General features: G+C 45.9%; 13 protein-coding genes across 13 annotated transcripts; 5 read left to right on the top strand and 8 right to left on the bottom strand. All coding sequences in view use genetic code 12, as the record gives it.

Annotated features, from left to right (window-relative positions):
- Positions 1 to 9: 9 nt before the first annotated feature.
- Positions 10 to 2,028, bottom strand: MNT4 (Mnt4p; the record flags this gene model as incomplete). Its single annotated transcript, XM_025486156.1, has 1 exon — positions 10 to 2,028. One exon carries the CDS (start codon positions 2,026 to 2,028, stop codon positions 10 to 12), a length of 2,019 nt encoding a protein of 672 aa, XP_025343706.1.
- Positions 2,029 to 2,381: 353 nt separating this feature from the next.
- On the bottom strand, positions 2,382 to 2,891 carry MVB12 (Mvb12p; the record flags this gene model as incomplete). The annotated part of the gene is made up of 2 exons (XM_025486155.1): positions 2,382 to 2,824; positions 2,873 to 2,891. The coding sequence occupies 2 exons, from the start codon at positions 2,889 to 2,891 to the stop codon at positions 2,382 to 2,384; spliced, it is 462 nt and encodes a 153-aa protein (XP_025343705.1).
- Positions 2,892 to 3,072: 181 nt separating this feature from the next.
- Positions 3,073 to 3,519, bottom strand: RPB8 (DNA-directed RNA polymerase core subunit; the record flags this gene model as incomplete). Its single annotated transcript, XM_025486154.1, has 1 exon — positions 3,073 to 3,519. One exon carries the CDS (start codon positions 3,517 to 3,519, stop codon positions 3,073 to 3,075), a length of 447 nt encoding a protein of 148 aa, XP_025343704.1.
- A 249-nt stretch (positions 3,520 to 3,768) lies between these two features.
- On the top strand, positions 3,769 to 4,152 carry CXQ85_002482 (uncharacterized protein; the record flags this gene model as incomplete). Its single annotated transcript, XM_025486153.1, has 1 exon — positions 3,769 to 4,152. The coding sequence occupies one exon, from the start codon at positions 3,769 to 3,771 to the stop codon at positions 4,150 to 4,152; it is 384 nt and encodes a 127-aa protein (XP_025343703.1).
- Positions 4,153 to 4,583: 431 nt separating this feature from the next.
- On the top strand, positions 4,584 to 6,173 carry CXQ85_002481 (uncharacterized protein; the record flags this gene model as incomplete). Its single annotated transcript, XM_025486152.1, has 1 exon — positions 4,584 to 6,173. One exon carries the CDS (start codon positions 4,584 to 4,586, stop codon positions 6,171 to 6,173), a length of 1,590 nt encoding a protein of 529 aa, XP_025343702.1.
- Positions 6,174 to 6,204: 31 nt separating this feature from the next.
- Positions 6,205 to 6,706, bottom strand: CXQ85_002480 (uncharacterized protein; the record flags this gene model as incomplete). Its single annotated transcript, XM_025486151.1, has 2 exons — positions 6,205 to 6,491; positions 6,520 to 6,706. 2 exons carry the CDS (start codon positions 6,704 to 6,706, stop codon positions 6,205 to 6,207), a joined length of 474 nt encoding a protein of 157 aa, XP_025343701.1.
- Positions 6,707 to 7,466: 760 nt separating this feature from the next.
- On the top strand, positions 7,467 to 11,516 carry ADE6 (phosphoribosylformylglycinamidine synthase; the record flags this gene model as incomplete). Its single annotated transcript, XM_025486150.1, has 1 exon — positions 7,467 to 11,516. One exon carries the CDS (start codon positions 7,467 to 7,469, stop codon positions 11,514 to 11,516), a length of 4,050 nt encoding a protein of 1,349 aa, XP_025343700.1.
- A 238-nt stretch (positions 11,517 to 11,754) lies between these two features.
- On the top strand, positions 11,755 to 12,501 carry RPS3 (40S ribosomal protein uS3; the record flags this gene model as incomplete). The annotated part of the gene is made up of 1 exon (XM_025486149.1): positions 11,755 to 12,501. The coding sequence occupies one exon, from the start codon at positions 11,755 to 11,757 to the stop codon at positions 12,499 to 12,501; it is 747 nt and encodes a 248-aa protein (XP_025343699.1).
- Positions 12,502 to 14,813: 2,312 nt separating this feature from the next.
- CXQ85_002477 (uncharacterized protein) lies at positions 14,814 to 15,140 on the bottom strand (the record flags this gene model as incomplete). The annotated part of the gene is made up of 1 exon (XM_025486148.1): positions 14,814 to 15,140. The coding sequence occupies one exon, from the start codon at positions 15,138 to 15,140 to the stop codon at positions 14,814 to 14,816; it is 327 nt and encodes a 108-aa protein (XP_025343698.1).
- Positions 15,141 to 16,169: 1,029 nt separating this feature from the next.
- Positions 16,170 to 20,054, top strand: CXQ85_002476 (chromatin-remodeling ATPase; the record flags this gene model as incomplete). The annotated part of the gene is made up of 1 exon (XM_025486147.1): positions 16,170 to 20,054. The coding sequence occupies one exon, from the start codon at positions 16,170 to 16,172 to the stop codon at positions 20,052 to 20,054; it is 3,885 nt and encodes a 1,294-aa protein (XP_025343697.1).
- Positions 20,055 to 20,203: 149 nt separating this feature from the next.
- Positions 20,204 to 22,591, bottom strand: CXQ85_002475 (uncharacterized protein; the record flags this gene model as incomplete). Its single annotated transcript, XM_025486146.1, has 1 exon — positions 20,204 to 22,591. One exon carries the CDS (start codon positions 22,589 to 22,591, stop codon positions 20,204 to 20,206), a length of 2,388 nt encoding a protein of 795 aa, XP_025343696.1.
- A 467-nt stretch (positions 22,592 to 23,058) lies between these two features.
- On the bottom strand, positions 23,059 to 24,201 carry MSS11 (Mss11p; the record flags this gene model as incomplete). Its single annotated transcript, XM_025486145.1, has 1 exon — positions 23,059 to 24,201. The coding sequence occupies one exon, from the start codon at positions 24,199 to 24,201 to the stop codon at positions 23,059 to 23,061; it is 1,143 nt and encodes a 380-aa protein (XP_025343695.1).
- Positions 24,202 to 25,036: 835 nt separating this feature from the next.
- On the bottom strand, positions 25,037 to 26,629 carry CXQ85_002473 (F-box protein; the record flags this gene model as incomplete). The annotated part of the gene is made up of 1 exon (XM_025486144.1): positions 25,037 to 26,629. One exon carries the CDS (start codon positions 26,627 to 26,629, stop codon positions 25,037 to 25,039), a length of 1,593 nt encoding a protein of 530 aa, XP_025343694.1.
- Positions 26,630 to 26,862: the final 233 nt, after the last annotated feature.

Here is a 26,862-nt window from a genome sequence, read left to right as displayed (position 1 = left end):
CCATTATATCTATTCATAAGAGCCCATGCTCGATGATTGCTGATGTGAAGACAGAAGCCAGATCTCTATCAAGGAGTTGTACCACACCTGTTGATCTTCGTTTATGTCTATCACCAATCCTCTCAACGGCAGCTCCGTACTACCCACAATATCGTAGGCACACCAATAATCATCCAGGGAGCCAAACAGACCTTTCCTGTTCCATGGGAGTTCAACAAATCCATCCCTGTTGAATTGTCTCTCGTCTACCGCAACAGGCCTAAGATAGCTCTCGAGCCTGAGTGGGTTCTTCTTGAGCTTGTTCGTATGTATAGAATCGTCAACGGTAGAATCTGTAGGATCTGATGGGTTTGTCTTTATCAGGAACTTTCGTTTAAGAGCGTTGTCGAACTCAGGAAGTACCCTATTTTCAATCTGATGCGTTGTAACATACAAGAGATTAATGTCGTCCTTATCAGAAAGCTGAGCCCAAGAACTCGAACACAACTCTTTGCTGGGTATGCCCACTTCAACATTCTCTGGAGGCGTAAGAATACCTGGACTAACAGCAAAATGGGAGTTAAAGGGAACGTATTCGAGTGTGCCTGCGAGTTCTTGTCCTAACCACAAAGCTTCGAAATTACCTGCCAGGAAATCATACTTCGAGTTGATAACCGGGTAGTAGTGAAGCGCGGCGGATATGAGTAGACCTGGAAGTGCCTTCAGTTTGTCAATTACAAACATTGAAGTATCTAGGAGTTTAGTATAGCTTTCATGTCTCACTCTCTTCGAGTACACATTTCTAGCACGGCGTAAACCAAAAAATTCAGTGTCATTGTTGTTGACATCAGCCATTCCATTGACTAGCTCATTAGTTTCAAAATAGCCTGGTGGATATTTAGTCAACTTCTGTTCGTAGATTGCCCTGGACTTGAAGAATTTGACGCCGAATTGTTCCACATCAGAGTCTTGAAGAACATGGGAAAGATCTTGAAAAAGCGGTATCGTTTGTGTAGATAACACAATGGCTCTTTCAAACGAGGAAAAGAGCGGGGCAAGAGACATCATCAAGGGGTCGGAGCTCTTGTAAAAGCGACTGTCGATCGAACGTTGTAAATAGACGAACCTGACGTTTTGCTCTGCAAGAGTAAGACTATCGCCATTATTCAGTGCCAAAAACTGTTGAAACGATTCAGGAAGTTTCATATCTGCTCTTCTAGCTGCCAGGTTTATATCCAATTTGAGGTCCTTCCTGACATCTTTATTGTCCATGAAGGTGATCTCAATTGGCAAGGTATTATTAGTGGCTCGAAGGACCTTGATGAGCCTAATAGCTCTCACAATTTGCTGACTTCTTGAAGGAGAGGGAAGGATAGGAATCACAATACCATCGCCATGTCCCTTACGCAAAAGCTGTTTGATGAAACACGCTCTATCTTCTGAGTTTGCAGACCCTGGATGTGGCTCTTTCCCGTTGTGATCAATTCTTGGAAGCGACCCCAGTAGGAAAGGAAAAAGAAATGGCGAAACTTGGTCACAAAGTCTTGTTTCTCTCGAAGCATAGTGCTTATCCTCCAAGAAACACTTTCCAAATGCTCTCATATGGGCCATATCTGCCACAAACCCTTCTTCAAGTCTGCTATGTGCTGCTGATTTTTCGAAAAACTTTTCCAAAAGCTTCAATTCATAGTGCTTATCAAACGGTTGGTGGTTTCGACGGGCCTCCTTCCTATATAGCTTACCTTCTTCTCGAAGCCATTTAGTCTTCTTGAAAAGAAGCCCATCGTGCTGAAAAGCCGCTTGCTCTTCTAGCGAAGGTCTGCCAATTCTATCAAAATAGCCAAAGTACGAAGCGCAATTGGCCTCAATGCTCTGCTGCTCCTTAGGTTTCCATGTGGAATACACTGGGTTCGTGTAACGGCTTCTGCGTTTCGTGACTTCTATGTGTTCCACATTCTGTAGTGCTCCAGGGCGTTCAAATCTCGTGAAAGCTATCACCGCTAGTAGTAGCAAAGTGATTAAAATAGGCTTTTTTCGTATTCTAAGCATTTCTTGGCCATGAAAAATGTAGGACAAACATCAAAACACGAAGATAAGTGTGGTGCGACCGGTAATATATAGACCGAGCACTGGGCGGCTATCAGTAATGAGACATGGATAAGGGAAGTGAAAAATGGGAAAAATGGGGCAGCCTTTTAAAAATTAAGGCTTACCACAATTTAAGCCACTGGAGAAAAAAATTAAGAATCAGGTTTAGTTTAAGAACCTTGTCTTTGTGGACTACCACTGTAGAACAATAGAGCATGGATGAGGTGAGTGAAATATCGTAGTAAAAATAACATTTGATCTCCACAAAGCTTTCAGTGTATTAGTCTGATTATTACATAGTTGCCTGGACCCCCTTATGAGTCCATTGAAAGGTTCCGTAGGTCCTCGTTGAGGCCAGAATGGTCTGGTTCGACCTTCTCTATAGGTTTCTGGTTTTCTTCAGCTGACAGCGCTTCTTTCGGCTCGTGTTTCTCTTCCCTCTGGCGTCCAGCACTAGTAGGGGTCATGATGTTGAAGCTGAACCCTGGAGCAACCTTTCTCTGAACTGCTTTTAGCCAGTCTTGGTACTCTTTCTGGGCCTGCTTCAGCGAATCTGTAAACAACTTGGTCTTTTTGAATTCTTCGAGATCGTTTTTCCATGCTTCTAAGTCTTCTTCGGTCAAGCTCATTTGCGGCGGTAGCACGCTGGCGGGAAGATTGGGGATCAACTTGGCATAGTTGGTGTTTAAAGTGACCGGTTTCGGCGGTTGGAAGGCAGGATTTTTGAGTAATGGCACTTGCTGGAGCAAGGGATCAGCTATTTGTTAGTAATTGGCCATCAAAATAGACTTAATTGGTTACATACGTGCATCTGTATCATCCATGATGGAGAAGAACAGTAGTTACTGGTTGCTAAAAATGTGTACTGATAGTGCGAATTTACACTTCCCATTATGGCTGAACATCTACTACAATACAACTTCCATTACTTTTCTGCGTTATTCGTATTATATAGTACACGGCTCGTCGAGCTCTAAATGCATGCTGGCTGATTGCTTGCCTGTTTTAATTGTCCTTGTAGTGACGGATCAAGATGTATGCGTTCTCCTGCTTCAAGTTCGACAACGAACGGTATCCACCCTCCAAACGCATCAACAAACCTCCAAACGAGATGTAAACAGCCATCTTATCGTTGTCCTGGCTCTCTTCGAACTTGTAGACGGTACCGAACATGACATAGTCGTAGTCGTCAGCCAAAGAACGGTCGCCTCTCTTTGGAGGTCTCCAGGAACCGTTAGAAGTGATCATGGAATCCTCGTTACCCAACGAAGAAGCCAATGTGATGGTCAAAGAGTCGCTTTCCTTGACTGGGAACAACTCGCTGTTGATGTCCAAGGTGATCTTGATGTCCTGGGCCGTAGACGACTGGCCCTCAATGCGGCTGACCTTGTTGTACCTAGCATTGTCGACAGAGTCGACGTTGAACATATCTTCAAACAAGATCCCGGACATGGCGACGATGTAGGTGGTTATTAGATGAAGATATGAGATTCGAAGATGGCTGGAGTAGTTTTTTTTCGATGGGGTGGGCCTGCGTCTGTTAGCTTTTTTCTGCACGTGATGGAGCACGTGACTTCTCGCAGTATTTCCCACCTTTTTTTTTGTTTCTAATTTAACCTGTAGGGGCATTTCCAGATCTGATCACTTCGCCTCGGCCTTCCAGGTACTACTACCATTCATTCCCCAAACACCAATTTCGTTATGGAAAAACCATATGAAGAGCCTGAAGTGCTCGTCTCTCGCTCCAACACTCAGCAAGTCGAATCCCGTTCCTCCACTGCCCGCAAACTCATTACACACATCACCCTACTTTTTGTGCTACTCGGAGTCCTCTACTACTTTGCTGACTACGAATACTATAGAGATGCTGCTTTGAACTTCTCTGAAAAGATCCATAGACACTGTGGCCACAGACTCTCGAAGAGAAAGGAGTTCACTGAGACCATTGGGTTCCGTGTTTTGGTTGGTATTGGTGTGTTTGCTGTGTTGAACGTCATTGTTATCGTCGTTCACCATATTGTTCAGAAAATCGCCAGGTCGACCAACTCCTATAAGTCTATTGACCATGTTGTGTCTCCATTTTAAGGTACGAATGTGGCCCAGTTGGGGGCTCAGTCTATGAAACATCTGAAAAGAAGCTGTGTAAGGCACAGAACAGTCTCCCGTTACCCAAAGCTTCACCTTTTACTTCTTCTAGGATCAGAAAGCTCCTTCGTTTTCATTTATCGGTAAGTACAAATCAAGATACTATTTCATGCAACTGGCTGCGGGTGAAGCAGTACCCTGACAGAAGTGACAAATACCCTTGAAGCCGACAAAGCTATAGGGCAGGCCCTCCACCTCAATAACTCTCAATAAACTCTCCCTGCTTCACCAACCACCTACTCCTCTTAAGCCCTTATCGTGGTACACTTCAATACCTGATAGTGCAGGTTGCTCACTATCTATAAGCCTTGGCTATACCACTCAGTTATCGCCCGCACAACCCTTCTTCTCCCTAGCATCCCCCTTTATCTATGTCTGCTACGAAACCGAAACGCTTGTTACAAGTGACTTGTGCTATACTATGGTGTCTTCTTGCCGCTGGGCCAGTGTTCGGTTTTGCTGCTCTCAAACCGGTGCTTATCGCCCAAGGCGTCTATCTGGATCGATGTGACATTTCCACCAGCGACAGCCAGGTTCCATGTACTGAGCAGGATTTGGCATTAAACTTGATGTTTACAGTCGCTTGTATGGTTACAAACATTTCTGCATTGCCTGTTGGTTACATTTTGGACATCTATGGCCCGAAGATCACGGGCATCATCGGATCCATCATCTTACTGCTTGGCGCAATTGCCATGATATTTGCTCCATCTGTGGACTTTGCAGACCTCTACTTGGCCTGTTATACGTTGTTGGCATTGGGAGGACCGTTTGTGTTTATTTCGTGCTTTCAGTTGGCCAACTCGTTCCCAAAGAACTCAGGTACCATTTTGGCCTTACTTACAGGTTCATTCGATACTTCATCTGCCCTTTTCTTGGGCTACAGGGTGATCTATACTAATTACTTTGAATTACCTGTGTCAAGCTTTTTCACTTACTACTTGGTTGTACCGTTATTTATCTTCATCTGCCAACTTACCATCATGCCTACCACCTCCTACAAAACTGTTGGGACCTTGGCAAAGATCGCTGAAACGGCCATTGATGAATCAGGACGGCCATTGGACAAAACAAAGCTTTTGCAACAGGATAGGAACATAGTACCTGAGCCGGTTGAACAAGCGTCCATGTCTGAAACTACCAGCTTGTTGATGAGAAGAGCTTCCTTTGGAGTCCACGAGACGGATAGAAGAAGAGGCCTGAACGTTCTGAGAGCCTCCAGATCTTCAAACAAATCTGTTTACGAGCAAGACGCTGAGGATAAGCTCTACGAGTCAACAGGAGGAGTGTTCGGAATATTGCATGGTTACAGCATCATCGACCAAATAAGATCACCGTGGTTCTATTTGATGGTTGTCTTCACCACCATTCAAATGCTTAGGATCAACTATTTTGTTGCTACCGTAAGGGCCCAGGAACTCTACTTGTACGATGGGGACCAAGAGCTTGCGGCGCAGATCAACCATTTCTTTGACATAGCGTTGCCCTTGGGAGGCATCTGCTCCATTCCATTTATTGGCATGATTCTTGATAATATGACCACTCTTTCTGTGTTGTGGATTCTTTCCATAGTGTCTGTTTCAGTGGGCATACTCGGTCTTGTCTCTTGGCTTCCAGGAACTTATGCTGGCATAGTTTTACTTGTGCTTTACAGACCATTCTACTACACTGCCGTTTCTGATTTCTGTGCAAAAGTGTTCGGTTTTGAAACTTTTGGCACCGTTTACGGTACGATTGTATGCATTTCAGGCATTTGTAATATCTTCCAGCAGCTCTTGGATAGGATCACACACGTTATGTTTAACACGAATCCTGGTCCAGTGAATTCGGTGTTGACTGCGTTGACTGTGGTTTTTGCTCTCGCTTTGATCTTCTTCGTAAGATCCCAAGAGATGGAGATGAAGAGAAGAAACCTTGAGTTGGAAGCAGAGAACTCTTCCCTGCAGTGGATACCCCATTGATATAATATTACCTATTCAAATAAACATTAAGTTACTTGCGTTTCCGTTTGATACCCCTTTGTTTCTTGGCTTCCTCAGCCACTGCATCGGGGTCTAGAGCCGGAAGCTGTTTAGTAAACTCTTGCAGACCAGTATTAACTTGCTTCTCTAGAGATTCGTGTGTCACGCTAACAATCCCGCTGGCAACTGGATCCATTTTTTCTGGTAACGCTCTATCTTGCACTTTGATATCAGCCTGTGGGATCTCACCCAAAACTTTAGCCTTAGACATCTTATTTCTTCTCCTTGTTCTTCTTTTCTTCCTTCTCGATCTCTCTTCTAGATCCCTTGATGATTTCCAAGTGACCCACTCTGCTGGCAATCAACTTTTCTGTACCAGCCAGACCACTAAGAGACTTCTGGAGCTTAAAAGCCTGTTTTGCGGAAGACTTCTTTGGCTTGATGATCTTTGGTGCTGAAGAGCGTGGGTTTTGCTGTTTCTTTGTAACTCTGGCTTTGGCCTTAGACTTGAGTTTGAGGTTACCTTGTGCCATGGAAGAAGAGGGTGTTGGTTGTAAGGGGATTTGTTAGATTAGCTTCTGCAGGAGTGATGAGGTGGGACCATGCTGGTTGCAAAATCACCAACAAAGACAGGAAGGGAGATGATTTAGAAAAAAAAAAAAGAAGAAGTAGATTTGCTAAATGAATCAAGTAAATGAATTTAGAAAATTCAACTCGTTTAGTTTCATCAGAATAAGCTGCGTGGTGGTGAGTCCACTTATACTGACCCACCACTACCCATAATCCACTAAACCACTGGAAACTCCATATTTTCAAATTTCAGACATATTATTCTCCCCTTCCCAATTCGGGCCCCCAACCATCCAAAAGTCCACCTCCAAGTGGACCCTTCCACTTCTACACCCATTTGCACCCATGTCTCATAGAACACACACGCACTGCCAGTTTAATTAGGCACAGGGTGCTAATTCAGCCAGAAGAGTCAGACCCAATGGCTATAAGTACCACCAAAAGTTCCCCAACCACCAACTCCCAAAACAAAAGTTACCTCTAAATAAACAAAAATCATTTACTACCCTCTCTTCAATTCTCTTGGCCTCTCCCTCTTTGGCCTGACTCATTGCAGCCGTTCCTCCTCTGACTCCGTTGTTTCGCGACCACTATCAAATTTCCATCTACCTCATCTCTGCGCTGCAAGCTGATCCACTCTTCCTGATCTCTTCAGGCTACATCCTGCCCACTGCACGTTCCATATTGCCTTTTGTTGACTCAAAGGGTCCCGAATTTAACTCAATGAGCGACTTTCTTATCTTGCCTGGGCCACAGGCCTTGTCGAAGTTTAGAGTCTCCAACTTGGTGCAAGAGTTGGAGAAGAACTTGAACCAGCAGGGCGTCATTGCTTCTGTTTCTTCTGCTTACACCCATTATGTGTCTTTGAAGGAATCTTTGACTCCTGCTCAGTTGAAGTTGACGGAGATTTTGTTGACCTACGATTCTCCTGCTGATTTGGCTATTGAGGCTAACCAGACTTTGCAGAACTTGGTTTCCATCTCTGGAGATGACAGCTCTGCTGAGAAGTTTCACGCCTTGAACCTGTCCAATGTTCTTGTCAGAGTGTTGCCTAGACCAGGCACTATCTCTCCATGGTCTTCTAAGGCTACGGATATCGCCAACATTGTCGGTTTGGGTGATAAGATTGAAAGAGTCGAAAGAGGTATTTCTCTTTTGATTTCTGCCACTGAAGGTTTTGACTTGTTGGCTGCTTTGAACAGCCGTGGCGGTGAGATCTTGACTTCTGTGTTCGACAGAATGACTCAGCAGCTCTACATCAACGAGAATGCTCCTAAGCACGATGACTTGTTCGCCCACCACGAGCCAAAGCCTTTGGTTCACGTTGATATTACTTCTTCGCCAGACAACTTGGTTAAGGCCAACACCGACCTCGGTTTGGCTCTTGATAAGGGTGAAATTGAGTACTTGATTAACGCTTTCACCAAGGTCATTGGTAGAGACCCTACTGATGTTGAGCTTTTCATGTTTGCCCAGGTCAACTCTGAACATTGCAGACATAAGATCTTCAACGCTGACTGGACCATTGACGGTGTCAAGAAGGACTTGTCCTTGTTCAAGATGATCAGAAACACCCACAACAAGAACCCTCAATACACTGTCTCTGCTTACTCTGACAATGCTGCTGTTTTCGAGGGTCCAAACGGTTACCTCTTCACTCCAGACTTCAAGACTAAGGAGTGGAAGTCTATTAAGGAGAACGTCTTCACCTTGGTCAAGGTTGAGACTCACAACCATCCAACTGCTGTTTCTCCCTTCCCTGGTGCTGCCACTGGTTCTGGTGGTGAAATCAGAGATGAGGGTGCTGTCGGTCGTGGTTCCAAGTCCAAGGCTGGTTTATCTGGTTTCTCTGTTTCCGATTTGAACATCCCAGCTTTGCCTCAGCCATGGGAACGTGACATTGGTAAGCCAAAGCACATTGCTTCTTCTTTGGACATCATGGTGGAAGCTCCTCTTGGATCTGCTGCTTTCAACAACGAGTTCGGTAGACCAGCTATCAATGGTTACTTCAGAACTTTGACTACTGAGGTGAAGAACCACAAGGGTGAAAACGAATTCAGAGGTTTCCACAAGCCTATCATGTTGGCTGGTGGTATGGGTGCTATCAGACCTGACTTGGCTTTGAAGGACACTAAGATTACTCCTGGAGCTAACCTTATCGTCTTGGGTGGCCAGTGTATGTTGATTGGTTTGGGTGGTGGTGCTGCCTCCTCTGTCTCTTCTGGTGAAGGATCTGCTGAGCTTGATTTCGCTTCTGTCCAGAGAGGTAACCCAGAAATCCAAAGAAGAGCCCAACAGGTCATTGATGCTTGTGTCTCTCTTGGTGCTAGTGGTAACCCAATCCAGTCCATCCACGATGTTGGTGCTGGTGGTTTGTCTAACGCTTTGCCAGAATTGGTTCATGACAACGACTTGGGTGCCAAGTTTGAATTGAGATCTATTCTTTCTCTTGAGCCTGGTATGTCTCCTATGGAAATCTGGTGTAACGAGTCCCAAGAAAGATACGTCATGGGTGTTGCTCCAGAGAACTTGGAGTTGTTCAAGAGCATTTGTGAAAGAGAGAGAGCTCCATATGCTGTGGTTGGTCAGGCTACCGAAGAGCAGAGATTGGTTTTGACTGACTCTTTGTTGAAGACTACCCCTATTGACCTTGAAATGTCTGTCTTGTTCGGTAAGCCACCAAAGATGTCCAGAGTTGCCGCTACTCAAGATTTGCAATTGACCCCATTCACTACTTCTGACTTGTCTGTGGAAGAGTCCGTCAAGAACGTTTTGCAGCTTCCAGCAGTTGGTTCCAAGAATTTCTTGATCACCATTGGTGACAGATTCGTTACCGGTTTGGTTGACCGTGACCAGATGGTTGGTCCATGGCAGGTTCCTGTCGCCGACGTTGGTGTCACTGCCACCTCTCTCGGTGACTCTGTTTTGGTTACTGGTGAAGCTATGGCCATGGGTGAGAAGCCAACCTTGGCTTTGATTTCTGCTTCTGCCTCTGCTAAGATGGCCGTTGCTGAATCCTTGCTTAACGTCTTTGCTGCTGACATTCCAGCTCTTGACAGAGTTAAGTTGTCTGCTAACTGGATGTCTGCTGCTTCTCACGATGGTGAAGGTGCCAAGTTGTACGAAGCTGTTCAGGCTATTGGTTTGGACTTGTGTCCAGACTTGGGTGTTTCTATTCCTGTCGGAAAGGACTCCATGTCCATGAAGATGAAGTGGGATGACAAGGAAATCACTGCTCCTTTGTCGTTGTGTATCACTGCATTTGCTCCAGTTACCAACACCTCCAAGACTTGGACTCCACAGCTTAAGGTCTCTGACGAGGATACCGTTTTGGTCTTGGTTGACTTGGCCAAGGACGTCAAGAAGTCTCTTGGTGGTTCTGCTTTGGCTCAGGTCTACAAGCAGGTTGGTGACAGTGCTCCTACTGTCCACTCTCATGAGCTTTTCAGAAACTTCTTGAACTCTTTGATCGCTTTGCATCAGGACGTTGATGTCTTGGCTTACCACGACAGATCTGAGGGTGGTTTGTTCACCACCGTCACTGAGATGGCTTTCGCTGGTAGATGTGGTGTTCAAGTCACTTTGCCAAGCGAAGAGGATGCTTTGACCGAGTTGTTCAACGAAGAGCTCGGTGCTGTCTTCCAAGTCAAGTCCACTGATCTTGAGAAGTTTGTCAAGGTCTTGAGTGACAACAAGGTTGACGAGAAGTACGTTTCCGTCATTGGTAAGCCAACTAAGGAGCAAACTCTTTCCTTCAAGCAGAACGGTGAAACCGTCTACGAGAACACCAGAGCTACTTTGCAGAAGTTGTGGAGCAACACCTCTTACCACATTCAGAAGCTCAGAGACAATCCAGAGACCAGTACTGAGGAGTACGAGGCTATCGGTGACGATGCTGACCCTGGTTTGTCTTACCAGTTGACCTTCGATCCAAAGGACTTCAAGATCACTGCTGGTGACAAGAAGCCTAAGGTGGCTATCTTGAGAGAGCAGGGTGTCAACTCCCAACAGGAGATGGCTTGGTCGTTCTCGCAGGCTGGTTTCGACGTCTACGATGTGCACATGTCTGACATCTTGAGCGGTAATGTGTCCTTGGACCAATTCACCGGTATTGCTGCCTGTGGTGGTTTCTCTTACGGTGATGTTCTCGGTGCTGGCGCTGGCTGGGCCAAGTCTGTCTTGTTCAACGAGAAGGCCAGAGAGGAGTTCAGAAAGTTTTTCAACGAAAGAGAAGACACTTTTGCCATTGGTGCTTGTAACGGTTGTCAGTTCTTGAGCAGAATTGCTGAATTGATTCCAGGTACTGAGCACTGGCCTACATTCGAGAGAAACTTGAGTGAACAGTACGAGGCTAGATATGTGATGGTCGAGGTTGACGAGACCGAAGACAACAAGTCCATTTTCTTGCAGAAGTTGAAGGGTTCTAAGTTCCCAATCGTTGTTGCCCACGGTGAAGGTAGAGCTTCTTTCGAGGACCAGGCTAGACAAGAGTCTTTCCTTACCCAGGACAAGCAGTCTGTCATCAGATACGTTGACAACTACGGTGAAGTTGCCAAGACTTACCCATTCAACCCTAACGGTTCGCCTGAAGGTATTGCTGGTATTTCTAACGCCAACGGTAGAGTGTTGGCTATGATGCCTCACCCAGAGAGAACCACCAGATTGGAGTCCAACTCTTACTACCCAACTGAGAAGTACGCCGAGTGGGAGGGTTACGGTCCATGGATCGCATTGTTCAAGTCTGCCAGAGAGTGGGTTGGTGAAAAGTTCTAATTTTGTACGATAGATAATAAGACATTGATGTATTGAAGGATGGGTAGGACCTAGACCAAGTAGATTTGCAGCCATTTTGGTGTTTGAAAGTCGCGTGATATATAGCACGTGACAAAATTCGCTGCGAAAAAAGTTTTCTGAAAAGTCGTGCGCATTTACAAAAGCTCGTCTAGTGCTAGACAAAAAATTTTTCAGTCTCATTCTGAGTTTTCCCCTTCTACAACTACATAGTCTTATAATGTCTGCCCAACAAATCTTGTCCAAGAAGAGAAAGCTCGTCGCCGACGGTGTCTTCTACGCTGAATTGAACGAATTCTTCACCAGAGAATTGGCCGAGCAGGGTTACGCTGGTGTTGAGGTCAGAAAGACCCCAACCAAGTTGGAGGTTATCGTCAAGGCCTCTAACACCCAGGGTGTCTTGGGTGAGCAGGGTAGAAGAATCCACGAGTTGACTTCTATGATCGTCAAGAGATTCAAGCTCTCCCCAGAGGGTATTGTTATCTACGCCGAGAGAGTCGAGGAGAGAGCTCTCTCTGCTGCTGTCCAGGCTGAGGCTTTGAAGGCTAAGTTGTTGGCCGGTTTGCCAATCAGAAGAGCCGCTTACGGTGTCTTGAGATTCTCCATGGGTGCCGGTGCCAAGGGTGTTGAGGTTGTTATCTCTGGTAAGTTGAGAGCTGCCAGAGCCAAGTCCCAGAAGTACGCTGACGGTTTCATGATCCACTCTGGTCAGCCAACCAAGGACTTCATTGACACTGCCATCAGACACGTCTTGATGAGACAGGGTGTCTTGGGTATCAAGGTTAAGATTATGAGAGACCCAGCTAAGAACAGATTCGGTCCAAAGTCTTTGCCAGATGCTGTCAAGATCGCTGAGTACAAGGATGAGGACGAGGTTGTCCCAGCCCCAACTGTCAAGGTCTACAAGCAGGATGCTGCTGCTGAGGCTGCTGCCCCAGAGGCTGCTGCTCCTCAGGCTGCTGCCTAAGCGTAATAGTAATTTAATAATACGTTACCTTGAACACAACACTATTTTCGTAGAACAAGGGCAGTAGAGGTACTAGTTGGAGATGTAATCCTCGAAAACAATGGAATCAGCCTTACTAGCTACTAGTTAGTCCTGGTAGAGGTCAGTGGTACTTATACCAGTGAACAGACATGGACTAGGTGCATTCGACTAACCGAAGGATGCTCCAAACCAAGAATTTGAACAAAAGCTCATTTTTAATCTCTTTCACCCGGTTTCTGATTTTTCAGGAACGATTGTCTGTTCACATATTTGTATTCTCCTCTAATTCGTAACTCAGTATCTGGAAATGGCTGCGAAAAGTTGCAAATATTCACACACTACCAATACATCACACGATGTTCAACAACAGCTGGTTAGAACGTACCAGTAAGGTCGACCAAGAGAAGGAAGTGCCCTCATCATACTTAGCTGATGAGGCAGGGACAAAGATGGAAAAAAAAAAAAAAATATAGAACACTCTCTGTGGTAGTTCACGACCTATCCAATGCCACTACAGTCAGAAACCTACATCAATACTGTCCCTGGATAGACTCCACTTAGCCACCTCTACTTCTTCCTCTACCTCGGCTCCCTCAACACCCCCCACACAAACAACTCCACTCTCAATCTATGCCCATAATTTAAACTTTTAGGTGTTAACTAATGGGACTGGCCAGGTAAGACACAGCGAAAAGAGGCAACCCGAGAACGAAGCGAAGCGAGCCTCACGAAAAAATTGAAGGAAGAACAAAAAGGCGAAATTTTGGTCACCTTTGATAAAACGCCTTAAATGACCCTAAACTTAAAGTTTCCATACTATTTGTTGTTTTTTCCACATTTGTGGCATGATAGATAAGCATTAACGAGAGGCGGTGGGCCGAGAAGATGTGCATGATAGAGAAGCAGTCATTGCAGGATTGACAGGCAAGTGCACTTCACTCCGAGGAAAAGTGGCATGCGACAATGTCGTCGCTACCTCAGAAGTCCCGAGTCAACGGGGTGGGTTTTGGTGGTTTTGGGGGTTTTGGGGGGTTGGGAGGTAGAGCGAGCTTTTGCGAGTATTTTGGTACCAATTTTGTGTCAAAAATGTAGAGATAAGAGGAAGGTGTTGACTTCTTGTGGCTTTTGTGCTGACAAAGGTGCGACATTTCCACTAACTATGGAGAACAAACGCCGAAACACCAAAGCTCCCCAACAACAGCTAAGACTGTCCCTTTGCATTAAATCCATACAATCTACCCAGAAACCCAGACTGACCAAGTACACCCTCGTTTATTGCTCTGTTGCGGCCCCTTTCTGTGGTATCTGGGGCCACAAGTTATGCATTGATACGAGGATAAGCGCGGAAGAGCATGAAAATGCTTCGGAGAAACCAATTTACCGAAGTAGCCACAGTGGGTGCAACTAGAGGTCCAGAGAAGGTATAGTTTCTGGAAGTGGCTAACCCAGATGATAGTAGTACTTTATGGATAATGGAGGCTGGCCGTGGAGTTTTCTGGGGTCAGTATGGGGAAAAATGATCCCTGACGTCACGTCGGATGAACGGACCTCGGTGCGAATATTTCGGACTTTCTTTTCCCCAGACGCATCATCCCTATGGCTCGCCGGATGTACACTTCCACTACATTATAAATACCCGCCTTTCGATCCCTACTTTTCATTCTTCCATCTTACTTTTTTATCATGTACACTGCTACCTACCTTTCCTTGTCGAACGACGTTTCTGAGCCATTTGTCATTCCTGGCGTCTCGCCAACCTCCCCAAAGGCTTCTGCCGTTACCACTAACGAGCCCATCAGCCCAATCACTGACGCTGTGGTGGGCAGAGAGAGATCAGTGTCTGTCATTGAACTCAGCTAGGTGGACGAATTGTCTGTGCTTTCACGATGATAATTGAATGATTTAGGAGTTGATCTCTTGGTAATGACTATTTATTATGTACTGGTAATGAACGATATCCATATAAGATGCTAGTAATAACCTCTTAGTAGCGAAGAGCTTGAATAGACCGATACGATGGCGATACGATGGCGATACGATGGCGATACGATGACAATGCAAAGAATGTCTTTGCAGATTACACCTCCTTTTGGTGGGCTTTACCTAGCTTTAGGATATACCTTTGTCGGCCCACTAGTCAATTCCTACAGCTCCCTAAACCTACCGTTAAACGTCCGTCATAAATGTCACTAACTATTTCCTATTCACTATTCACTATTCACTATTTACTATTTACTATTTAATATTTACTATTTACTATTTATTGTCTGAATAATTGCACATATCAATGTTTAGTTCCAGATTGGGTAGAACTCGTTGTACTTCTTGGCGTAGTAAGCAGTCAGCACAGCACCCAATCCCAAAAGCACCAATGGCACTGGCTTGCGGAACTTGGTTGGAATTGATCTTCCAATACCAGCGGCAAGCAAAGCAGTGGAGGCACCCAAGGCGATCTCCAAGCCCCAGTCACGGTTCTGCTTCAACAAGTAACCGGCGGAAGCATAAATGGCACCGAAGGTGATACCGGCAGCCAATGAGGGCACGGAACCTTTACGGGCGAAACCCATGGCGCCGCCGACGAGGCACAAACCAGAAAGTGTGAGAGCTGGGTGTTCCATTTTGTTTGATAATTAGTGAGTGGTAGAAGGTGCTGGGGAAACGGAGGAAGAAGGCGAAATTGGCTGATTCGGTGATCGGTCACGTGACTTCTCGAGGAATGAAGATCGTTCGAAGCCCGTTTCCCCATTCCAAAGCAAGTCTAAGCCACGGTGGTGGTGGAGATATACCAATAGAAGAATTCTGGTTCGATTGATGGTCTTTATGGACGTTTTGAAAGGACTGGGAGGGCCACCAGAGCAATGTTGAAAAAATTGCCAAGCCAATCACGTGACCCATCGCCGGAATTTTTCACCGGTTTTCCCGGTCTAGCCGGCCACCAAAAACCCATCAAAACCCACCCTAAACCGTACCAGCATCAAACATACCCATTGCCAATACCCACCTCTCACACCTCTACCCATCCACAAAACTTACCCGGATAACTACAGCGGGAAAGCTTATTTTTACCTATGTCACGTGCACCGCTCCCCATAGCTTCCAGTAGACTGCTACCACCACCACCATCCAGACATGAAAAATCCCCCAAATCCTAAAAAAAAAAAAATACCACCAATAACCTTCCCAAACTCTCCAACTCCCAATCACTAAAAGCCCCCAATTCCCTCATCACCCTCCCTCTCCCCTCCCCCTGCCCTCTCCTTCCTCTCCCGGTAGTCCTTTGTATTCCTCCATCTCTCACGCACTGATGAACACCAACGAATCATACGGTCAGGGAAGGTGCGAGACCGCCACGGGGCTCCACGTCACCTGGAGACCAACCAGTAGAAACGTGCAAATTGAAGAGCAACAAAATCCAGCTAATCTGGTATATTTGCCATCTTGTAAACCGTCCTCTTAACCTGTCCTCCCATGCTCCTCCTCCTTTACAACGTTCCGCGTAGACACCCCCAAGAGAGTGTCTATCGGCGCCGCAACAAGGCGGGAGGTTCACATTCACACACGACGACGAGAGCAGAAAAAAAAATTTTGCTGCCACAAAAAAAATAGCCCACCCTAAACACAACTTGGCCACTTGCCCCTAGAAAGCAATGAACCTCTCGTCGATTCTACTGGAGAACACTCCACCACCACTGGTGCTGCTGCTGTTGGCGCTGGCGCCAGCCCATGAGCAGACGGGCCTGCCATCGATGAATGTCACGATCCATACACGGAACGGGTCGCTGAAGAATGGGCGTCACGATATTGGATACGCTTCCACTGCTACAGATAAGGACTATTTGGCCCGGTTTGAGGCCAACATCAACGCTCTCAATACGCTAGACGAGGCGTTGGTGTACTCACTGAAGGAGCAAACAGTGGCGCAAGAACGTCGAAACCTCCAGACGATAATGAAACGGACGGGTGATTCTGCCAATAACTACGCTAATAGGCTTACTACTGAGGCTCTACTTGCTGATAAAGATACGCCCGAGGTGCCTGCTTCGCTGTGGGGGTCTACCCGGTTTACTGCGCCTAAAGAGGCCCAGGAGGCAAGAAGAGCTGCTCTACAAGAGAGTGCAGCCAAGTTTCTGTCTGTGGTCACTCCAGAGCCTGAATTGAAGGAGGCGGTGAAACCCAAGATCGTCAAGAAACGTCTGGGTGAAGATCAAACGCCTGAAAAACGCAGAAAGGTGGATGATTCCGCTGATAAAGGAATCCGTGCTAGGGACGCCAAGGAGAATGGACGTCTTAGAATCAAGCAATCGCTCAAGGATGACCCTGACGGGAAGGCCCAGTCCAACGGACCCGAGGATGACAGCAGGCTGCTGCCCCAGAAGTCCAAGGAACTCAAATCCGTCACGAAGCAATACGACAATACCTTTGTTGCCATCTGGAAAGACTTATCACGTAAAGATGGTCCCAAGGTGCTGCGTTTGATGCAACAGTCCAACCAAGCAAAACTCATCAACCTCAAGAAGACTGCCATCTTGGCGGCTCGTGAGGCTAAGCGCTGGCAGCTCAAGAACAACAAGAACCAAAAGGATTTGACATCCAAGGCTAGACGTGCCATGCGTGAAATGTTCAACTTCTGGAAGCGTAACGATCGTTTGGAGCGTGATCGCCGGAAGAAGGAAGAAAAGGAGTTGGTCGATAAGGCTAAGCGTGAGGAAGAAGAAAGAGAAGCAAAGAGACAGTCCCGTAAGTTGGATTTCTTGATCACACAGACAGAGTTATACTCCCATTTCATTGGTAAGAAGATCAAGACCGACGAAATCGAAGGCACTGATGCTGACCCTAGCTTGCATAAAGATGAAAACAAGAGAGACTGGGACAAGTATCACGGTGTTAAAGGTGAAGTATCCGACTTCCACCTGCTTGACTTTGACCAGGATGACGAAGATGCCTTGCACAGAGCTGCCGCTGCTAATGCCCAGAGCGCTTTGGATGTTGCCAAATCTCGTGCCCAGGCCTTCGATGACGATGAATTCCGTAACCCAGATACAAATGGTGAGGAGATGAACTTCCAGAATCCTACATTGATTGGTGATATGAGTATCACCCAGCCAGACATGTTGAAGTGTACCTTGAAGGAGTACCAGGTGAAGGGTCTTAATTGGTTGGCAAACTTGTACGAGCAAGGTATCAATGGTATTCTTGCCGATGAGATGGGTCTCGGTAAGACCGTACAGAGTATTTCTGTTCTCGCATATCTCGCAGAAACTCACAACATTTGGGGTCCTTACCTTGTGGTGACTCCAGCATCCACTTTGCATAACTGGCAACAGGAAATCACGAAATTCGTTCCAGGCTTTAAGGTCTTGCCCTACTGGGGTAGTGCCAAGGATCGTAAGGTCTTGAGAAAGTTCTGGGATAGAAAAAGTTTACGTTACGACAAAGACTCTCCTTTCCATGTTCTCGTCACGTCTTACCAGTTGGTTGTGGCTGATGCTCCATATTTCCAGAAGATGAAGTGGCAGTACATGATTTTGGATGAAGCCCAAGCTATCAAGTCTTCTTCATCATCTAGATGGAAGTCGTTGTTGAGTTTCTCCTGTCGTAACCGTTTGCTTTTAACGGGTACACCAATTCAGAATTCCATGCAAGAGCTTTGGGCCTTATTGCATTTCATCATGCCTTCGTTGTTTGACTCCCATGACGAGTTTAGTGACTGGTTTTCTAAGGATATCGAAAGTCATGCGCAGTCAAATACCCAGCTTAATGAGCAACAGCTTAAACGTTTGCATGTTATCCTTAAACCATTCATGTTGAGACGTGTCAAGAAGAACGTCCAGAGTGAATTGGGTGACAAGGTCGAAATTGATCTCTTCTGTGATTTAACCAACAGACAACAGAAGTACTACCAAATGTTGAAGTCACAGATATCTGTCATGGATTTGCTTGATGCATCTAATAGCAACGACGAAAGCACGCAGTCGTTGATGAACTTGGTGATGCAGTTCAGGAAAGTCTGTAATCACCCTGATCTTTTTGAGAGGGCCGACGTGAAGTCCAGTTTTTGCTTGGGCTCTTTCGCAGAGACTTCTTCATTTTTACGTGAGACTGACTTGGAGCTTTCTTATACGTCACGTAACTTGATTGGTTATGATCTTCCAAAACTCGTGTTTCAGGAACTACTTTCACCTACAGAGAACAATGATGTTGGTTCAAAACAGAAAATCTATGAGATGTTCAACATTTACAATCCAAACAATGTGAAGGATGATGATTTGGATACATTTGGCTTCTTGAAGTTTACAGATACTTCTCCACAAGAGTTGTATCAGTCTTCCAAAGAAAACGTCCTTGAGAGAGCTATTGCCAGGAAGAATTACAACACTCAAAACTATGAGAAGGTCAACAGATTTGCATATGCATATGATGAAGATGGAAGTTACATTCCAGAAAACAAGAAGTTGCTTATTAGAGAGCAGAAAGACAAGCTTTGTGACATCAGCAATTCTGTTCATCTCAAGGACCTCTATTCTGTCAGAAACAAGGTTTATGAGGACATGTACGTCAACGTTCTCCAACCTGCTGCTGATCCCATTGCTGCTGCTGTCCCAATTGAGTTGAATTGCAGCAACATGAATTTCAGCAACAGAAAGGCCGACGTCTTGTTCAATAAAGCTATTCGGTCTAGTCTTGTTCCGTTGACTCTTAATGAGGAACTTGATTTGATGAAGAAGAAGGTGCCTGTTCCTGAGTACCCTAAGTCTAACATGTTGCCTGAGCCAGTGAACAAACTCATTGATTACTCTAATATCCGCATGCCATCGATGAACAGGTTTATTACGGAATCAGGTAAGTTGTCTTTGCTTGATAAGTTGCTCGATAACCTCAAGAACAACGATCACAGAGTATTGATCTATTTCCAGATGACTAAAATGATGGACCTCATGGAGGAATATTTGACCTTTAGACAGCATAACTACATCAGATTAGATGGATCATCGAAATTGGAAGACAGAAGAGACTTGGTGCACGATTGGCAAACCAAACCTGAGATTTTCGTGTTTTTGCTTTCAACTAGAGCAGGTGGTTTAGGTATCAACTTGACTGCTGCCGACACTGTTGTTTTCTATGATTCTGATTGGAACCCAACTATCGATTCTCAGGCTATGGACAGAGCCCACAGACTTGGTCAAACGAAGCAGGTGACGGTTTATAGACTTTTGACCAAGAACACTATCGAGGAGAGAATGAGAGACCGTGCCAAGCAGAAGGAACAGGTCCAACAGGTCGTCATGGAAGGAAAGGCTTCCTTTGGCAAGAAGAAGGAGGATGCTGCCAATAAGAAGAAGGATGTCGCTTTCCTTCTCTTGGGTGGTGATGATAATGCAGATGAGCCTCCATCGAACACATCTACTACTGGAGGAACTACCTCGAATACTGGTGATTCAACTCCTTCAGTGGAACCCATGAGTAAAACTCTCGAGGCAATGTATCACGAGGGAGAAGGACAATTCTCTGGGACGATCACACCACTGTCGTGATGTATTCGGCACATTTAATATACTACAATAGCAGCTCTATCATCATGAATCAATTAATGTATTATGTCATAAATGTTACAAAGTCATGTAGTCTAAAAGAATGTGTAGTAGTTTGTAGTTGATGATGTGAAAGCTGGTATAGCACTATGCTAGCTTGCGGTGGCATTCTGGTTCAAGGTTTTCTCCAAATTAGCCATGAAAGATGGATCCACCGTTCGCTTAGACATGCTATCCAGTTCTAGAAAGTCATCTGTATCACTTCGCTCACCAGGAGCGTCGAGCAGACTTTTCTTTAGTTCGTTATTTTCGCTTTCCAAGCTGTATATTCGGGTAAAGCTCTCTTCTAGCTTCTTCTTTAGCTCCTCCTTGGATATTCCTGGCGGCATAGGTCCACTTAGTAGACTTGCTTTGGAAATTTCACCTTCATCTTCGTCCCCTGTCCCCTGGGTTGATGCAATTAAATCTGTGATTCCGGATATGTTTGAATTAAGAGAGTTCACAGAGAACCTCCCTACGGAATGTCGATTTGTCTTTCGTCGTGTAAGCGCATCTAGTGCTGCCTGGTTGAAATTGTCATAGTTCGAAGGGGGAGAAGTGTTAGCGTAGCTGCCCCTAGGAGAAACAAGATCATTACTCTTCACTTCGTCTTTATTAGAAGGCTCGGAAGCGATATCATCCTTCTTGGTGGGCTCCTCGAACACTGTAAGTAAGCCAAGCTGCAATCCGGTCGAGAGTCGTTTATACCTCTTATCCAGAGAGCCATTTTTTGTGGAACCCGATTTATATTCGGACCGAGGGCCTTCACCATTTGATGGCAAAGAATAGCGCTTCTTCATCGAGCCAGAAGAACCTGTTTGGAAAGATTTTGGATTGAATTGCTCGTTGCTGTTAAGCGAGTTACGCTGAGACGTTGAAGCACTTGATGTTTGCGACGGAGGTCTAAACTTGCGGGAATAATCACCCTCATAATCACTCTTACAAATGTTGTATAAGTCCAAGCAGCCCCTGAGCTCACTTTGGAACAGTGAAAATATGGACATTTTCTCTTCGTATTCCTCAGAATCATTGACGTCAGAAATCGACTGACTGTACTTCTTGAAGTACAGCAAACTTGTCGTGACACTGGACAATTTATTTATCAAGTTTCGAAGATTGAGTTCAGAATCCATTAAGAAGAGCTCATCATCTCTGCGTTCAACGGGCGCTTTAGCTCGAGAAAGGACATCATCATTTGCATAGTCAGTAGACGGGGCCGATTTCTTCAACAATTTGAATTTCTCGTTTAATGCGAGAAGTTGGTCGAGGGTTTTCGTATGGTTTTCGAATATGTGCTCCAACTTGGTAAGTCTATCAGTAATGTTTAGTTGGAAGACCTCTGCATCATCAATATGGAAAGCATCATAAAGCTTAAGCATAAAGAAGTTGCGTTGAGGAGAATCATGAATAGTTAAAAGCTGACAAATGAAAAAACGTCTGAGATTATTAAAAGCATTGAGCTTTTCCTTTAGACTCTCCAACGTATGCTGTTCCTCGGGGTGATCAACAATCTCTTCAAAAACATGGGTCATCTGAACATTGTTGATTTCACAGTACTGCTCCAAAAGCAGGCCATTGCACATTGGCAATAAGGTGCTCACTGAATGACGGATATTAAGGGAAAGACATGTCAAGAGCATATTGAGGTGGTTTTTCAACTCATCGGAGTATTTTGTAGCTGAATCGGTGTTTGAAGTCTTGTTCATAAAGGCAAACATCTCGAACTCTTTCAATGAGATCATGCTGGTGATCAAGGCTTTGTTAACCCTGCAATTGGAGATCATAAAATCATCCAAGCTACGCAAACTCCTCGACGCCGTAAGCGTAGTCTTTGCTCGTTTACACTTGACAATTCTGGTGGCCATAATGAGCAATATCTTGAACATGGTTATTCTTCCAGCATAAGGAACATGCGATCTGATGTGGAAGTTCTGCTTCAACAAAAAGATAATCAAAGATATGATATTGAGAAGGAGAAGCGGATTGCTGTATTCTGAGGGAAAGGAAAGCCTGTACTGCTTGTTGATGACCTCAAGGGTAGTTCCGTCAAAAGAGAACTCTTTGGCCAATTTAACATGCAACGTCGAGTCCACCTCGTTTCTAATCTGGACAAGGTTATTAAGGGCCTGTTCGTTCTTGGAAAGCACCATTGACGCATCGAGAAGATTCGAAACCACCAAGTTATACTTGAACCGCTCCACAATGGCTGTACCCTTATGTTCCAAGCTCAAGTACTTCTTGATGAACTTATGAAAGCTCTCCGTCGTCGAAGGAAGCGCCTTATGCGCCGCAGCGCTAGCACAGTACGATGATGTTGCAAATGATGGAGTTCTGACGGAATATTCTCTAAGTCGACGGGAATGACTATACTCGGATGTGGATGTGGAGTTAAACCGAGGTCTAGGAGGCACGATGGGCTCCTCGATGCCCCAGTCTGCCTCCGCAGGCAGGTAGTTGGATAGTAGATTAAACTTGCCGAAGCCGAATTTGTCGAAGTTCATGGCTGAATATTATGGTTTAGTGGGGCGGTGTGCCTGTAATCATGGGAATCCCGGTTAACTGAGGAAATAGGGTTTGAAGGAAAGAATGGGAGAAGGAATGTGGGGAAAGTATACAGCGACTTAAAGAAGATGAGTCGTGTCCTAATATAAATAAAATGGCGGTTCCCGGGTATGAAGTGGTCACTTAAGGATCGGTTATCCAGATAAACGAGCTAATATGTGATGGGGTACACTCGGATCGATTTAATGTTTTGATTATGCGATTTATGTACAAGCGAGGCACTTGAAAATGGAACCTTCGCTAAATATTTAGCCTTAGTGCGCCAAACGCTGGATCTAAGGGGGAAACACAAATCGAACCACTAGGGAGGGTTTTTTGTAAATAAAGAATTAATGTGGCGGGAAGGCGGGCCAATTGTCTCTACATAGGGCGTAGTTGTGTAAAAAAAAAAATGGTTCTTTTTTTTTTACTTGAGCATACTGGTCATGTCGAACCCGTTTAAGTCCATGTTAAGGTCGGCTCCCAAGAAGTTCATGCCAAAGTCATTGTCCATGTTGAGCCCGTCGGGCTGACCGTTGGAAAGATGTCCTGAATCGCCGTTGTTCATGCCTGTTGGAAGCATTGGCTGTGGTTGCAGGGCAAAGTTAGTCAGGTTGGGTTCTGAATTAGGCTTCAGGTTTGGATCTGAGTTGGGACCCGAACTGGTAGCTGAATGCGGCGCTGACGAAGGAACGTTCATCTGAGACATGGCAAAGTTCTGGTTCTGGCCAGGTGGCTCGTTGTGTTGGCCCATAGGCACATTACCCATGCTCATATGGTTTTGCTGATTATTCATGGGAGCAGCAGCAGCAGCAGCACTCTTCTGTTTTCTTTGGCCAGGACCCAGAGCACGGCGTCCCATTTGCTGCTGTGACACAGCAGCACGCTGCTGCGGTTGTAGTTGAGGCCGTTGCATCGATACATTAGCAGAATTTTGGCGTTTGGCTGGCGGCTGCCCCTTACCTACAGTAAGCGGTACCTGACCGGGAACCATGATGGCCAGACTCTCCAGACCAGCTTGAGAGCCAGCAGATGGGGCTGCAGGAGTAGTAGCGGAGGAAGCAGCTTTGGAAGTTGTTTTCGGCGTACGTTCGGCGGCTGCTGCTTTTTTCGTCTGTTTTTTCGTAGGTTGGCTTTGAGGAGGCGCCTGGACTGGTTGTGGTTGTTGTTGTTGTGGTGGTGGCGGCGGTTGCTGCTGCTGTTGTTGGGGCATCTGAGGCTGCCCAAACTGTTGTTGTTGTTGCTGGAGTTGTTGAGGCTGTTGTTGAGGAAGTTGCTGGTCCTGGAACTGTCTAGGGTCAAAGCGGTTGGGCGGCATTGGCGGCGGAGGCATCGTGGCAGCGTGTGGGTTCTTTGACGAGTTGTGAATGGTCCATAGTAGACACCACCATTCGTACAAGTATGCATCGTTGAAGGCTCCGTCACCGCTGTTCAACTGCACCTTTGCTTCCTCGACAAGCATGGAAGCACTCTGGCTGCAGCCCGACTGGAGCAAGTACTGGTGGAGCATGGCAAAAAACGATTCCTGGGGCGAGTCGTTGGCGCCTCTGGAGAAGTCGAACGAGTCCATCTATCCTTGGTAGACTAGGTATTATGCTGGGGCAGAAAAGGAACGACTAGGCGTGGAATGGAAGGTGAAAAAAATGTCCGTCTCTAGTGTTTATACTATTAGCGTTAAGAGCTGGAGGGCTTGGAAGGTCTGGGCTGTGGTGTTTTTTTAGGCTATTGGGGGAACTGCCTTGGGTGTATGGTGGACTTTCATTCACTCTCGGTAGGCAGGCACTTTTTTTTTTCTGTCTTCTTTGTCTCAGATAAAATGGGTCCAACCCGCACTTTCGACAGGAGAGGCAAGTGATTAGGCAAGCTAATAATTCGCTTGCGTATTTGGCTGCAAGCAGCTGCAACTGGCCAGGGGGAGCGCTGGCAAGGGATGGAAGGGGATGGGATTTGGAGGGAAAGGGGATTTTTTGGAATAGGGAGATTTCGGAGATTTGTAGGTTAATTTTTTTATTTTTTTTTGGCTGGACGGTGGTCAGGTTGTTTTGTGTCTTGTGGTTGTGATTCCTGGGGCCACAGGGTCGCCCAGGGCTTCTATCATGGATGGTGAAGACTTGACGGGAGCAAGAGGGCGAGGTGGGGGCATGGGAGAGAGGGAAGGGGTTGATGAAGTGGGGGAAGGTTGAGTAGGTGGGCTGATTTTTGCTGGGATTGGTTTATTTTGGTGGTGATACTGGTAGTAGGTGGTTAGTTGCAGCCATTGGACAGGAAGACAGAGATGGACTGAACGGGGGGAAACGGAGTAATTACGAGGTCTCGGTGTATTACGAGGGTTTCGAGACTCGGAGGGTCCGGGTAGGTTCTCTTCTTTTAATTCATAAAGGCTCGCTCTATATAAATATGGGTGTTTACTCGGAGAAGTAGTTCTCATTCTGGAAGACGCTTCTCATGCTGTCTTCCTTCTCAAAGTAAACTCCATGCAAGTTAAGACTGGTCATGTTCTCGAAGATCCCGCTAAAGTAGCTCTCCACTGACCGAAGTTGGTGCAACACATATGTCTTCAAGGCCAGCTCGGAAACAGTGCAGGTACCAAAGTTCTCTGTAAGCCAGTCACTGTTATCAGACTTCAAGAGCGCTTGACTATAGGTAGATTTGTCCTTGAGAGGAATGAGTTGCTCGTTCTGAAGCTTACGGAGAATGGCATACATCACAAGGTAAAACGCCTCGTTTTCGTCAACCTCTTCGGGGTCCTCCTTGATAATATCTGCAATAACACCTTCGGATAGCTGTTTAATGATACTCTCACAGCCATGACATGAACAAGTGTGTAACATAGACCCAAAAAAGTCTGGTTTGTAGTATGCAAACGATGCAAGAAAGTCTGGAAGCTCGAGCTTCTTAATTCTATGGCCAAAGTCTGGCGTCTTGAACATCGAAAGGAAAAATGCGTCCACAAGACGTCTATTGATTTTATTGGCGTCAGAAATAGAATTCTCACTGTCGCCAGTCATCTTAAGACTAGGTGTCTGAAGATCAAGTTTTAATGCTGTAAGGCCTGTGAGCTGTCTTAAGAAGTTGCTTACAGGCTCGAGGACCCGCTCGAGCATCTCCACTGGGCGGAGCCAGTCCTCCTGAGGGAAAGCTTCGATTTCAATGGCAGTCAAATTTGGCAAGCCGCCATTTTCTGCCACGAACGAAGCGAATCTATCGAAAAAGACACTGTAACATGAGCAGTTGAGCTCGTGACAGTCAACATTAAGCACAAGTTTCGAAAGATGGGGTATATCTATAGCGGCAGCGACGCTTGAAAAGTGAAGCGGATCGTTGCCGTCCTGATGCAAATGCGAGATGGAGAGCGTGTCTAACTGTAATCTATCTTCAGGCTCTCCAAGCAGATCAAGCACCTGGAGGCCTTGGGAACTCTCCAGGTTGCAGCGTAAATGACAGAGTGTGTGTGAAATAGGAAGCGTCACGGCCTTCTTAGCTTCAGCAGACTCTTCCAAGTCAACTGAAACATTGCAGCAACATTCCAGCATGGCTTTCTCAAGCAGGTCCATAGACCTGACCGTACGGTGGGTAAGGTCTCCACCAACAGTCTCTGGAAGCGCTGGTTCCATATGAAACGCTCTCAAACGAGTCAGACCAGTAAGAACATCTCTAAACCGTCTCTGAACATCTTCCATACCGTTATCACAAGAAACGAAACAGAAGTCTTCCACTAGATCAGCCTTGAGCCGCTCGTCAAGGGTCCTAAGCAAGCTTGCACAACCACTCAGACTGAAAACAAAAGAGCCATTACCGCCACTAGAAACGTCTCTCTTAATACCCTCATCTTCCTTTAGGAGTGGCCTTTGGGCACCCAAAACAACCAGCACCTTCTTATACAACGCTTCACTTGCTATTGGGTGCAAAAAACGGCTTGTAGCAGCCATACTGGCCAAGTCTTGCTGGGCCACGTACAGACATATCTGGGCTAATATGGGTAAAGGTAACGAGTCCATGTGGACAGCAAATAAGAAGAAATGAAGAAATGCATGATGGACGCTTTTTTCACCAAATCTCTACAGCCGTGCATTGGGCCCATAGTGGAATAGGGGTCAGCCTGTGGGAGTGTTAAGTATGGTGGTGTACGGGTCTTTCGCTACCGACATGTGGGATTACCTCTTTTCTTTCGACGCAGCAGAGAAAATCGTCCCCACTTACTATATACCTGGATGGCTTTTCGCAGCCATTG

Source organism: Candidozyma haemuli (genome assembly GCF_002926055.2).
Source record: "Candidozyma haemuli strain B11899 chromosome Unknown D_2014730914, whole genome shotgun sequence".
Lineage (NCBI taxonomy): Eukaryota > Fungi > Ascomycota > Pichiomycetes > Serinales > Metschnikowiaceae > Candidozyma > Candidozyma haemuli.
The sequence above is the reverse complement of the archived record's forward strand: the minus strand, read 5'-3'. Positions and strand labels throughout refer to the sequence as shown.